This window comes from Erythrolamprus reginae, chromosome 1 (genome assembly GCF_031021105.1).
Source record: "Erythrolamprus reginae isolate rEryReg1 chromosome 1, rEryReg1.hap1, whole genome shotgun sequence".
Classification (NCBI taxonomy): Eukaryota; Metazoa; Chordata; class Lepidosauria; order Squamata; family Dipsadidae; genus Erythrolamprus; species Erythrolamprus reginae.
The window spans coordinates 121,979,643-121,993,756 of record NC_091950.1 but is presented as its reverse complement, the minus strand read 5'-3'; the positions used below and the strand labels follow the sequence as shown (position 1 = coordinate 121,993,756).

Below are 14,114 nucleotides of genomic sequence, written 5' to 3'. Positions count from 1 at the left end.
TATAAACATTTAATAAATAAAACTACTAGTAATATTGCTAGTAAAACTACTAGTAATACTGCTAACATCAGTTTAATTTCCTAGTGCTATGGAGAATGGGCTACAGTTCAAATCAAAAATATCAAATGTGTATTATATTTTAATATAAGGTTATAATATATATTATAATATGCACATATCACATCCATCCATCCATCCATCCATCCATCCATCCATACATACATACATACATACATGCAAATATCGTGTTTCCCAGAAAACAAGACATCCCCTCCAAAAAAATATTTAAGTACATGTGCAGTCAGTCTCCACTATTTCCTCTGGTTAGGGTTGGGGAGACATAGCTGGTAATCATGCACCCCAAAATAATAAGACCTCCCAAAAAATGAGGCCAAGCGCTTATTTCAGTGTTTTAAAAAATATAAGGCGGGATCTTATTTTTGGGGAAACATGGCATATATATATATATGCCATATATATATGCCATGTTTCCCCAAAAATAAGATCCCGCCTTATATTTTTTAAAACACTGAAATAAGCGCTTGGCCTCATTTTTGGGGAGGTCTTATTATTTTGGGGTGCATGATTACCAGCTATGTCTCCCCAACCCTAACCAGAGGAAATAGTGGAGACTGACTGCACATGTACTTAAATATTTTTTTTGGAGGGGATGTCTTGTTTTCTGGGAAACACGATATTTGCATGCATGTATGTATGTATGTATGGATGGATGGATGGATATATATATATATATATATAAAAAAGCAAAACCCACTCATGCATTAATCATGAAATCTCCAGAACAAAAAAACTCCAACTTGAAATTTGCCACATATGTTCCTCTTGGCTTCTGCGGGCTCACTAAGAAATAATTTTTCAAAATGACCATTGGAGCATGAGTATTTCTTATATTATTATTAACAAGCTCTGATACTAAGGAGTTTTACTCCCCCTCCCCATTTGAAAAGAATGTGAGCCAAATGAACAGTTGAGCTAAATGACGCCCTGGCTCCTTCCTGTCTCCTTCCTTGCTCACCCAGCAAATACTGTTTCCAAACACCCCTCAACTCTCTCAGACACTAACAGGACATTAGCCAGATGAATACCGATGGATGCTGGTAGGCAAAGACAGACACACACACACCCTAAGTTTCCTCCTCAGTCAAACGAATCTGTTCCTTCTACTGTAACATCAGTTAAAGGGAAACGAGACAAAAAATGCAGGAAAAGATTTACAGATGGGATTAGAAAAACACAAGTAAGGGAAGCTGCCTGTTTCTCCCATGGCCAGTTCTATGTGGCATGCTCCAGAGTCAGTTCACCTGACAGCCTGGTCATCCTCCAGTTAGACAGTAAAACCAGGAATGTTGTTTACAGGGAGGTCTTGAGCAATAATCAGGCATTCTAATCATAGAATTCCTCTAATACTCTAAGAGATATATTTTGTCAATTTAGATAAATGAGGAAACACTGCTTCTGTGCTTTAAACTTTCCTTTCAAAAAGTTTTAACCACCGGAAGGTGTTAAAAGTATTGCTATAAGAATGACATTGTTTTTACAAACTGTTAAATATGCTATGTATACACGTGATGGAAACAATTTTTTGAACCTTCTAGGACAGTGATGGTGAACCTTTTTTTCCTCAGGTGCCAAAAGGGTGTGGGCATGTGCTATCACATATGTAGGAGTGCCCACAATTCAATGCCTGAGTAGGGTGAAAACAGCTTCCTCTGCCTCCCGGAGGCCCTCTGGAGGCCGGGAATGGCCTATTTCCCAACTTCTGCTGGGCCCAGTAGGCTCATGTTTTGCCGTCCCCAAGCTCCACTGGAGCCGGGGGGGGGGGGTTAAAAACACCTTCCCCCATCCCCCCGGAGGCTCTCTAGAAGCCAAAAACGCCTTCCCAGAGCCTCTGTGTGAGCCAAAAATCAGCTGCCTGGCATACACATGCACGTTGGAGCTAAGCTAGGGCAACTGCTCTTGTGCTAGCAGATATGGCTCTGCGTGCCACCTGTGGCACCCATGCCATAGGTTCGCCAAAACTGTTCTAGGACATAATTCAAATTGTAATATGGCCTTTCTAATTCATTTTGGCCAGCATGGGCAAGTTGACTTTTTCTTTTACTTTCTTTACATTCTGTATATACAGTCATATTACAAAATATATGATTTCTGTATTTCAACAGGTACATGAAAGATCACACACAGGAGATCGGCCATATCAGTGTGACCATCCAGGTTGTGGAAAAGCATTTGCAACAGGTAGGTGGTTAATTCTTTTTAAGTGGAAATTTTAATTAAAGATTTATAAGTAATGCAGGCTTACTACTTTAGTGGTGTGAAAAAAAAACATGCAGATCATTGCATTTCATAGAAAATTATAGATAGATGGAATAAAAGATTTTAAATCATTCCATTTTTGTCAAGGTTATGGATTAAAAAGTCATGTCCGAACTCATACTGGAGAGAAGCCTTACAGATGTTCAGAAGAAAACTGCACAAAATCATTCAAGACTTCAGGAGACCTGCAAAAACATATAAGAACCCATACAGGTATTTTGCATATAGTACAACTTTAATTTTTATAATAGCATATTTGGATATCATAAAGTATTTTTTAAGCTCATCTACCTTTAACCAGTTAGTTCTAAAGCCTAAAGCTTCAAATGTATTGTTTTACTGCATCTATTTAGGATAAGTTCTATTTAATTCAGAAATTATTACAATGAAATAAACAAATAGAGGCCTTAGCTGTAAATTACTTTGAACATTTTGAAACTTAAAATCAAAACTTGAATTTCATAATACCTTGATTCACTTTATATAAAATAAAGTATCTTTGCTTTCTACATAACTTAGAAACTTTGTTGCTACCAATAAGCACTCTTAAATTCCAGCAAAATTCAGCAATTTAATCATGTAAAGGCATCCTAGATCTAGAATAAAATAATGATAATGTAACTGTTTAGTAATATTCAGTGGCAGCAATAACAATCATACTCTTTCTTAGTTAAAATAATATGCTTTTTCTTTTACCAGCCACCTAAAATTCTGCATGCATTTGGTAGAATGTTTGCAGTTGGAAATACCAGACTAAAGTCCACTTCCATTCACAAATCAGTTAAACCTAGAAACAAAATGAAAAAAAATGAAACTCTTTAAATATTGATCATGTATGGCTAAGGTTGACAGCTTAGGCTTGCTAACTGTTGTATTTTTACCAATGAATATGTTTGCATAATCTTCATAAACAGTCCCACATAGAAGACCTTGCAGTTTATGCCATAGGGACCTGACTTAAAATTATCCAAAAACTGCACATTTGATTCTGCACAATTTTATTAACAGAATACCAGAGTTGGAAGAGACCTTGGAGGTCTTCTAGTCCATCCCCTGCCTAGGCAGGAAACCTTACACCACTTTAGACAAATGGTTATGCAACATCTTCTTAAAACTTTCAGTGTTGGAGCATTCACAACTTCTAGAGGCAAATTGTTCCACTGATTAATTGTACTAACTGTCAGAAATTTATCCTTAGTTCTAGGTTGCTTCTCCTTGATTATTTTCCACCCATTGCTTCTTGTCCCTGCCCTCAGGTGCTTTGGCGAATGGCTTGACTCCCTCTTCCTTGTGGCAGCCCCTAAGATATTAGAACACTGCTATCATGTCACCCCTGGTCCTTTTTTTCATTAAATTAGACATACCCAGTTCCTGTAACCATTCTTCATATATTTTAGCCTTTAGTTCCCTAATCATCTTTGTTGCTCTTCTCTGAACTCTTTCTAGAATCTCAAGTTCTTCTTTACATCACGGTGACCAAAACTGAATGCAGTACCAGGTGTGGTCTTACCAAGGCATTATAAACTAGTATTAACACTTCCACGTGATCTTGATTATATCTCTCTGTTTATGCAGGCTAGAACTGTGTTGGCTTTTTTGACAGCTGCTGCATACTGCTGGCTCATTTTTAAATGGTTGTCCACTAGGATTCCAAAATTACTACTATTGAGCGAAGTTACCTCATATGCTGTACCTGTGCATTTTTTTCTTTGCTTAAATGTAGTACCTTATTTTTTTCACCATTGAATTTCATTTTGTTAGATAGCGTCCAATGTTCAAGTTTGTCAAGATCCTTCTATATCTGAAACCTATCTTCTGAGTGTTGGCTATTCCTGCTAGGTTGGTGTTGTCTGCAAATTTTATAAGTTCCCCACCTATCCCCTTATCCAAATCATTTATGAAGATGTTGAAGAGTACTGGGCCTAAAACAGAACCTTGGTATCCCAGTGCATACTACCCACCATGTAGATGCCATTCTATTGAGGACTACACATTGAGTGCAATTGGTCAGCCAGTTACAAATCCATTTGGTGGTGATGTTGTCTAACCCACATTTTTCTATTTTGGGTCATTCTTTGTCAAGTGGACCAGGTGTCCACTTGACTGATTTTTGCAGCCTTATTTGAAAAGAAACCATTACAAAAAACAACATATATAATAGAAAAAAATGTGCTTTTTCTAATGAAATAAAAATGAAGGTGATTGAAGGTGAGAAAACAGAGAGTTCTGTTTCATCACTCAATCATTAGAAAGAACACATTTTTTTCTATCATGTATGTTTTGTGATGGTTTCTTTTCAAATAAGGCTTCAATTTCACCTGGTCCACTTGACAAAGAATGACCCTTTTATCTAGGAGTAGGTTATGGTCCACTTTATCAAATGCCTTACTGAAATCCAAGTAAATTATATCAACAGCATTCCTCTCTTCCACTAATTTTGTCACTTTTTCAAAGAATGCAATAAGATTAGTCTGATATGATCTGTTTTTGATCATGTTGGCTTTTTGGTTATTACTTTGTGTGTTTCTAGGTCTTTTAGTTAGCTTTCTTGCCTAAGGTGGGACTAGAACTCCCAAGTCTCCAGGTTTCTAGCCTTGTGCCAAATTAGCTCCCAAGGTAGAGCTCAACATCCTATTTTTCTCCTCTATTTTTCAGCTTTAAATGTCTTTACAAGGAAGACAGACTTCGCATAAATTCAGCTTTACATTGCAATACATAGACTGAAATCTACACTGGAGGAATCTATGAAACTATAAATTTGTTTCCCTGTTAAAAGTCCAATTTCTAAAATAATCATATCCTTATCGCTTGCCCTAAAAAAAAGAGAGATTAAAAACAGGTTGTGTAACATTCTTACAGACATTCCATTCCTTCTGTTTAAACTAAAGACTGCCTTTAAAGAAAAACTGTTTTTGGGTGTGTCTTAGCACAGTTCAGCTCTTTTCTCCCTCGTAACAATAAGATATACAGCATCATGAAAGGTTATGGAAACTATGGCAATGTAATATTGTAGTAAACACACTTCAAAACATACGTCTTTCTGGCAGAAAACTGGCAGGCTTTTTAAACAAAAAAAAATGCAGTTTTTTTTCTAGGAGGAAGCCAACACTTGTGTTTCATGGAAGTAATTTGAAGGCTTTTTCCTATCTGATATTTTATAATGGTAGTGGGGGGAACTAATAAATATCTCAATAATATTCAATGATACATTGAATTATAAAAAATGTGCTTTCACCCATCCCTCTTAGGCTTCTTTCTGTGGCCTGACAGTATACAGAGACTCGACAGTTCTTAGCAAAAGCACTTGATAAAGTCGCACAGCAGCATAAGGGTATGCTAGCAATATAACCTTTGTTGTAGGGACTTAAGTACTGATCAGTACAGACATATTTATGGTAGTGGTATTTAAGTTAAAATGGGGAAAACATAATTTTTTTCTTCATTAGGTGATCTATTTACAGATGGTTAATCGATACCCATTTGTTTAAACACAGTCAGTGCTACAATCCAGAGAACAAACATGTCACTAACAAAATATACCCTTTCTTTCTCAAGTAGCAGTTTTTCATGCTGTCTGACACCATTTTTAACATTTTAATGACACATAAACTTTGTGTAAAAAAACCTATATTACTAATATGTGTCCAAAGTTCAGTATTTGATTGGGAATGCACAATCAAATTTAGAAGGTTCAGAACAAATTTAATGTTCTGGATTATGGTCTATTTCTAAGGAATTTTCCTTTTAATTTAAGGAGTAACTGAAAAGGCAAACTTGCCAGTAGCAGTTAAACCAGACTCTATACACAATACATAATAACAAAAAGTACATAGTAACATTAAAAATCTTTGCCTCCAGGTTTTCTTCCATCCTGTCTCATTTGTATTTTAAAATATTTAGCCTTTCATTTAGTTTTTTATTGTTTTTGTGAATTATTCATATGCTGTATGAGTAGCTCATACTGTAGTAGCTCTTACCCACTATGTGTATATTGGCATTTTAACCTTCAGGGATATGAGAAGAATAAAACATGTACATTTTCAACCTTTATTACAGTCATATACCAACACAAAATATATGTAAATATTACCCTGTTTGTTTATAGATGTTTCTCTAGCTGTATCTTTGACTTAAGATACTAATGGTATTGAGTCTACAAAATTTTCCCAAACTTTAGGCATGATTCACTGAGATGAATTGTTAAAGAAAAAAAGATGAAAATATTAAATATTAATGCCTGAGCATCCAAACAGTTCGTTCACCAAAAATAAATATAAAACAAATGAAGCAAAAGGTGAATTCAGTGATGTTTCTTTACCATATTTTAGAGCTCACAATTTTGTACAAGGCAGCATTAGAAATTTATTTGTACCAGAAAATTATAATATATTTTATTCAAAATAGTGAAGAAAGAAGGTGGAGAGATTTGTTTATTAACATATTTAATACCAAATGTATATAAATAAATTAATATGCTATTTAAAAAGTATTCTAATTTGTTTATCTCAATTTATTTTAGGTGAAAGACCTTTCAAGTGTCCGTTTGAAGGATGTGGTAGGTCGTTCACAACATCTAACATCAGAAAAGTTCATATCAGGACACATACAGGAGAAAGACCGTATTATTGTACAGAGCCAGGATGTGGAAGGGCATTTGCTAGTGCAACTAACTATAAGAATCATGTGAGAATACATACAGGTATGGTATTTGATATATTTTGCTTTTAGTACTTGATTATTATTTTTTTACTTTCCGGTTTCATTTGAGACATAATTTTAGGTCTTTGGGGAAAATAGGAAACAATTCATTCTCCTCTTAACAAAGTAAAACTTGAAATATTCTCTAATAACATTAGAGAAAATGGAGAGAATTTAAAATAATGTGAATGCACTTAAATGTCTCACTTAGCACTATAAATTTTGGGCTCAATTATGGTCATAACTCCAAGGACTTCCTGTAGTTGGAAAGCTATTGAAAAAATAAGAAAACGTATGAGGGAAGGAATGCTGGAAGAAAGAAAGCTTTAGGGGTCATTGGAATATCATCTTTCGGTTGTGGCGAGGAGGGCGTTTGCCCAGGTCCGCCTGGTGCACCAGTTCCAGCCCTATTTGGACAGGGAGTCACTGCTCACAGTCGCTCATGCCCTCATCACCTCAAGGTTCGATTACTGCAACGCTCTCTACATGGGGATACCTCTGAAAAGTGTTCGGAAACTTCAGATCGTGCAGAACGCGGCCACGAGAGCCATCGTGGGACTTCCTAGATTCGCCCACATTTCTGCAACACTCCATGGCCTGCATTGGCTGCCGATCAGTTTCCGGTCACAATTCAAAGTGTTGGTTATGACTTTTAAAGCCCTACATGGCGGAGACTTCCGGTCTGGCTCGGGACCGCAGCGGAGTCTCCCGGGCAGGGCTCTGCCCCGAGACTCCTTTCACCTCTCTAGAGGTCGCAGATTGCGATCGGATCGAGTCCGGATGGCTCGATCCTAGAACAGGGAGCTTCCCTCTGTCCGAGGAGCTGTCGCCGAAGCTCCGGAGGCAGCGGTCTGCCCTACAGCTCTGGAGTGAGGAGAACCGATCCTCCATCCAAGAGGATACGGCCATTGCGTTCCCCCCAAACCATCGGGAAGCAAGAAAAGCTCAGCAAAAGTAAAGATTTTAAATCCTCTTGAAGTGAAAAAGGAATAAACAAACGCAAGGCAAAACCAAGGTAATCCTTTTTTTTTTACGTTCCATGTTAAAATAAGAAGATCGGAGTTAAAAGAAAGTTGAAAGTAAAAGTATTTCAAAACAAGGCAAAAGAGAAAGTTATTTAAAAATTCGTATCCAAGCGCGAATCAACAGCTGGATCTATTTTTCTTCACTTTTACTCCTCGCTTTGAATTTAAACTTGAACTTTTGAACGTTTAAAATTAGAGAAAATTACTTACAAAATATTCGAAATGAGATTATAAAAGCCTAAATACATTTAAAGTGAAATACCACCTAATAAATTTTGGAACTAAATTTTTGCTAAATATGAAACAATGAATCCCGGGCTCTAATTTTATCAGCGGAGGGATTACAACTGCTTCTGACTTAATTACTAAAATTACTTTTTAAAAAGAAGATGAAATAAACCTGCAATTTTAAAACCAATGGAAAGTAAAACGAATTGATACAATAAGACAAGGAATACTCCTCTTTTTTCTGGATTGTCTGGATTGTCTTTATTTGGATTGCTATGTTTGGATTATTGGCGATTTTGTCGGATCTGCAGCGGAGAGACTGTTCACATTGTTTTAGGCTGTGAAAGATAGACTGACTCCATCTTAAAAATTTGGCAACTGACTTGAAATTAATTGAAGAATCGGGACTATAAATTTTAAGAAGATTCAGCTTTCATTCTTGACCAACGGGACCTTTTTAAATACATACTAAAATCTTTCTGGAAAATTGACTAGATCTTCAATCAACAAGGATTACTTTACTTATAAGAAGAATATAAGTATATAATATTTGTATTCTGCTCTCTAAATTTTACAGCGCTAATTCCTAACTCTTCTTTCCTTTTCTTTTTTCCTTTTGTTCTTTCTAAAAGAAAATTAACCTAGAACATATGCACTGCTAACAACCCTTGGTTTCCTGCTCTACTTTAGTGAAATTAAAACCTCCTTTTCTTCCAGAGACTGCTTTCTCTTTATTTTCCCTTTTCCTTTTTTCCTCTTAGTTATACAGCTATTTTTCTATTTTTCTTCTCTCATTATTATTTTTTCTCCTTGTGCTGAATCTCTCCTTCTTCTTTCTCTTTCAAATCGTTTTATTTGTCTTCTCTCCTTTTGGTCTTGTCAATTTAAGGTAATAAGATAATTTACTGTGATATTTGCTAACAATTTTACTGATATTTTTGCTATATTATTAGTTAAATTTTATTGTGATGTTTCAAGGGAAATTTGTTGAAAAATTAATTGAACAGGTTTGGAATTTATAGTGATTCTTTCCTTTTCACTAAATATAAAACAATAATAATTGTAAATTTGAAAATGTCGAGTACTTCAACCCATACTAAAACAGTCAAAAAGCAAACAGCAACTGCAGCCTCATCAACCCAAGGATCACCTCACCCCTCTCCGGCACACCAGACTTTATCTGTAACCATGTTTACTAAGGAGAAGGAGAAAGAGAAACCACAACAGCCCACTCTCACAACAATACAAGAGACTTTGAATGCAATGAAGGACTTTATGCTTAAATCACAAGATGATGCAACCCAACAAAGAGAAGCCATAAAAGACGACGCAACCCAACAAAGAGAAGCTATAAAAACAGAGATGGCTAAATTCAAAACAGAGATGGTTGAACTAAAAGCAGACACGGGAGAAATGAAGGCGCAGATGAAGGAGATTCAACAAACTCTGAAAGAGAGTGAGGATCGAGTAAAAATAGTTGAAGAAAAGACTGACAAAATGGAGAAAAGAATGGACTATCTTGAGGACAGAGCTGACTCGCGATATAGAAGATATGATGAATCAATCACTCACTTGGAAATGCAACGTGCTTCGTATGGGCTACGATTTCAAAACATAATAGAAGAAAAAGATGAAGATTTAAAGATGACTATGGTTGAAACCATTGGAGGAATCCTCCAGGCGGATCCCACAGAAATAATGAAAGAAATCGACAAAGTTTTCAGAATTTCAAATAGCTACATACGTCGCCACAACCTTCCGAGAGAGATTCACATCAAGTTTGTAAGAAGAACTTTGAGAGATGATATACTGCACCGGGCAAGAACTGGAAAATTGCAACATAAAGGAATAGAAATAAAAATATTAAAACAAGTCCCAAGAAGTGTCAGAGAAAGCAGAAGAGACTATCATTTCCTAACCAGAATTTTGATTAAAGAAAATATAACTTTTTCGTTGGCTCATTCCACAAGGACTATCACTAACCTGGCACTCTAAAAGATATAAATTGGAAAATCTGGATCAAGCAAGAGACTTCTTTGAAAATAGTGGAATAAGCCAACTGGAGCAATCAGTAAAGGAACTGACAGTACAACAGGAGGAAGTTACGGGGGCAGCTGCGCAAGAAGAAGAGCAGGACCAAGGCGCTAGAAGAAAATAACCTCAGCGCGAAACCAAAAAATATCACAAATGACAATACCGAAAGACTTAAAAATTTTCTCAGTAAATGTAAATGGACTGAATGAACCAAAGAAAAGAAAAGAAATGTTTTCCAAAATTAAAAACCAAAAGGCTCAAATTGTAATACTACAAGAAGTACACATTAAAAAAAGTAATCGGAAATTATTATTAAATCCTAAAATTGGAAATATGTATGCTGCATTAGCAGACCAAAAAAAAAGAGGAGTAGTGATGTATGTTGAGAATTCTATAAATTCCAAACAATTATTTACAGACGATGAAGGTAGAATTTTGATTGTCCAAGTTAATATTGAATCTAGACCTCTTGCTATTGTTTCTATTTATGCCCCTAATGAAGATCAAATGACATTTTATAAAAAATTACATCAAAAAATAACAGAGTTAAACATTGAAAATATGCTAATAATTGGAGATTTCAATGCTATTACAAACAGACAATTAGATCACTCGGGGGGGGGGAAGAGTAAAAAGAAAAAAAAGAATCTATTACCCACCACTTTCCAAAAAATGAAAGTAGAATTATTATTAAATGATATTTGGAGGGAAAGACACCCCCAAAAGAGACAATATACTTTTTATTCCAACCCCCACAAAATCTGGACAAGAATAGACATGGTATGGGCTCCAAAAATAACCGCAGAACAAATAAAAGAGGTGGAAATAGATGTTAATACATGGGCGGATCACAATCCTGTAGTAGTTTATATGAGAATTAATAAAAAACATTTTAATTGGCGGATGAATAGAACAGGTATCGACAAACCCAGGCGCCTGGTCGCCAGTGGCGCCTAGAAAATGTTGTCTGGCGCCTAGAAAATGTTGCCTGCTGTACTGTATGTATACAGTATATTTTTCCCGCCTTGTGTTTACGCCCAGAAATGGTACATCTTGGCTTCCGTAGCTCCGCCCATCAACCTCGGAGCGAGCTGCTTTCCCAGCGTCCCCTGCGCTTGCGTGCGTCTCTCCCTCCCCCCCTTGCCTCCATTCCGCCTCCTACTCCAGTGATGGCGAACCTATGACACGCGTGTCAGCACTGACACGCGTAGCCATTTTTGGTGACACGCGGCTGCTCCCGAATCTCCCCTCCACTCTGCTGCTGAGCTTCTGGCGGTGGCAAGGAAGAAAGCCAGGGGGCGGGGAGGAAAGCACTCTATGGCAGAGCAGCAGCAGTTCCTCTCCCTGAAGGCAAGAAATTGGCCAATTGCAGGCCCACTTTCTTCCCCGCCCCCTGGCTTTCCTCCTCCTCTTCCTCCAGACGCTCAGCTGCAGACCGTCTTGGTCCCTCCAGTGCCGCTTTTTTGCTTCTTCGCGCGGCCGAAACGTGGGGCGGAGTAGGCGGCGGCTGCTTCAGGCCTGCCCCCGAGCTGAGCTTCCTTTGGCTTCCTTCAAGGTAAAACTGCAAAGCTCACCTGCTGCCTCGAAGGAAGCCAAAGGAAACTCAGCTCAATGAGGATCGGCTGTTGGTCTCTTCAAGCTGCTGCCGCCCACTGCGGAGATCCCTTCGCCCGAACAGAGGCGGCGGCGGCGGGTTCAAGGGACCAACAGCCAGTCCTTTTTGGGGCTGCGTTGTTGCAGCGTCTGAGGCCGCCGCCTCCGCCTCCAGGCGAAGGGATCTCCGCAGTGGGCGACAGCGGCAGGTTTAAGGGACCAACAGCCGGTCCTTTTCGGGGCTGCGTTGTTGCAGCCTCCGAGGCCGCCCACCGAGGAGATCCCTTCGCCTGGAGGCGGAGGCAGCGGCGGCCTCAGATGCTGCAACAACGCAGCCTCGAAAAGGACCGGCTGTTGGTCCCTTGAACCCCCCCCCCCCCCGCCGCCTCTGTTCGGGCGGCCCCCCCCCCGCCCAGGAAAGAGTTGCACATTTGAAAAGCGCACTGCTTTCCCGTAAAGCCGGCTTTCCTGGCTGGCACAGGGCTTTCCCGGGCAGCTGGCTTGAGCCTTGTGCCGGTTAGCAAAGCCGTCTGCCCGCCGGAGACGTGGAGAGAAAGAAGGGAAAAAGAGGGAGGGAAAGAGGAGAGGAAAGAAGGAGGGAAGGGAGAGAAAAGTGAACGAGAGGGAGAGAGAAAGGGAGGAAGAGGGGAAGGAAGGAAGAGATAAAGGAGAAGAGGAAGAGGAAAAATGAGAGGAGGAGGAAGAGGAGGAAAAGGAGAGGAAGAGGAGGAGGAAAAGGAGAGGAGGAGAAAGCGGAAGAGGAGAAGGAGAAGGAAGAGCAGGAGAAGGAGAACCAGAAGGAAATGGAGGAGATGAAGAGGAGGAGAAAAAGGAGAGGAGGAGGAAGAGGAGGAAAAGGAGAGGAAGAGGAGGAGAAAAAGGAGAGGAGGAAGAGGAGGAAGAGGAGAGGAAGAGGAGGAGAAAAAGGAGGAGGAGGAAGAGGAGGAGGAGAAAGAAAAGCAGGAGAGGAAGAGGAGGAGAAAAAGGAGAGGAGGAAGAAAAGGAGAGGAAGAGGAGCAAAAGGAGAGGAGGAAGAGAAGGAGGAGGAGAAAGAAAAGGAGAAGGAAGAGGAAAAATGAAAGGAGGAAGAGGAGGAAAAGGAGAGGAGGAGGAGGAGAAAAAAAGCAGGAGAGGAAGAGTAGGAGAAAAAGAAGAGGAGGAGAAAAAGGAGAGGAGGAGGAAGAGAAGGAGGAGGAGAAAGAAAAGGAGAAGAGGAAGAGGAAAAATGAGAGGAGGAGGAAGAGGAGGAAAAGGAGAGGAGGAGGAAGAGAAGGAGGAGGAGAAAGAAAAGCAGGAGAGGAAGAGTAGGAGAAGAGTAGGAGAGAGGGAGAGGGAGGGGAAGAGGGGAAGGAAGGAAGAGAGAAAGAGAAAAAAGTGGAAGGAAGTGAGAAGGAAAGAAAGGAAGAGAGAGAGGGAGAGAGAGCGAGCAAGAAAGAAAGAGTGAGAGATGAGAGAGGAAGGAAGAGAGTGAGAGAGAGTGAGAGTGTTTTTTTCTCAAGGTGACACACCACCTGAGTTATGCTCGGTTTTTTGGCGAATTTTGACACACCAAGCTCAAAAGGTTGCCCATCACTGTCCTACTCGAACCCCTTCACTCCCCCCCACCGCACACAGACGCTCCGATCTTGGCCGCTCACCCGCCTTCGGAGAGAAGCGGAAGCCCCTCCCATCTAAAATCTAAAATCTCCCCTCTAAAATCACAAGGCATGTTCATGGCCACAAAACGCAAAGTGAAAAACACTAGAATGTTGCCTAAAATCTAAAATATCAAAATATAATATTTATTATCTTTAAAAGTAAAATGTTGTTTATAACGTTTGTAATGTTTTTTTTGTTAAATTAAAAACCAAGTTTGCTTTAAAAAAATTCTGGCTCCTAAATTTTTTGGCTGGCTCCTAGATTCTGAACAACTTTGTCGACCCCTGGAATAGAAGTATATTGAAAGAAAAAAAATATAAGGATTGGATTGAGAAAGAATTAAAAATATTTTTTTGAAATTAATAAAAATTTAGACACTACTCCACAAAATTTATGGGATACAACCAAAGCATACATAAGAGGATTAACGATATCTTATACAGCAAAACACAACAAGGAAAATAAAATAAAATATGAACAATTAATAAACGAATTAAAACAATTAGAATTTTTATCACAACAAAATATAAAGAATAAAGAACTGAAAGGAAAAATGGATGT

At 38.8% G+C, this 14,114-nt stretch overlaps 1 protein-coding gene across 5 annotated transcripts in view; it reads left to right on the top strand.

Annotated features, from left to right (window-relative positions):
- Positions 1–14,114, top strand: part of ZNF143 (zinc finger protein 143) — a 40,089-nt gene that overhangs the window by 14,932 nt on the left and 11,043 nt on the right. For all 5 annotated transcript variants that reach the window (XM_070763380.1, XM_070763343.1, XM_070763360.1 and 2 more), the window contains 3 exons: positions 2,184–2,259; positions 2,425–2,550; positions 6,857–7,036. In XM_070763380.1, the coding sequence (XP_070619481.1) occupies positions 2,184–2,259; positions 2,425–2,550; positions 6,857–7,036 (382 nt within the window). The remainder of the gene's footprint in view (positions 1–2,183; positions 2,260–2,424; positions 2,551–6,856; positions 7,037–14,114) is intronic.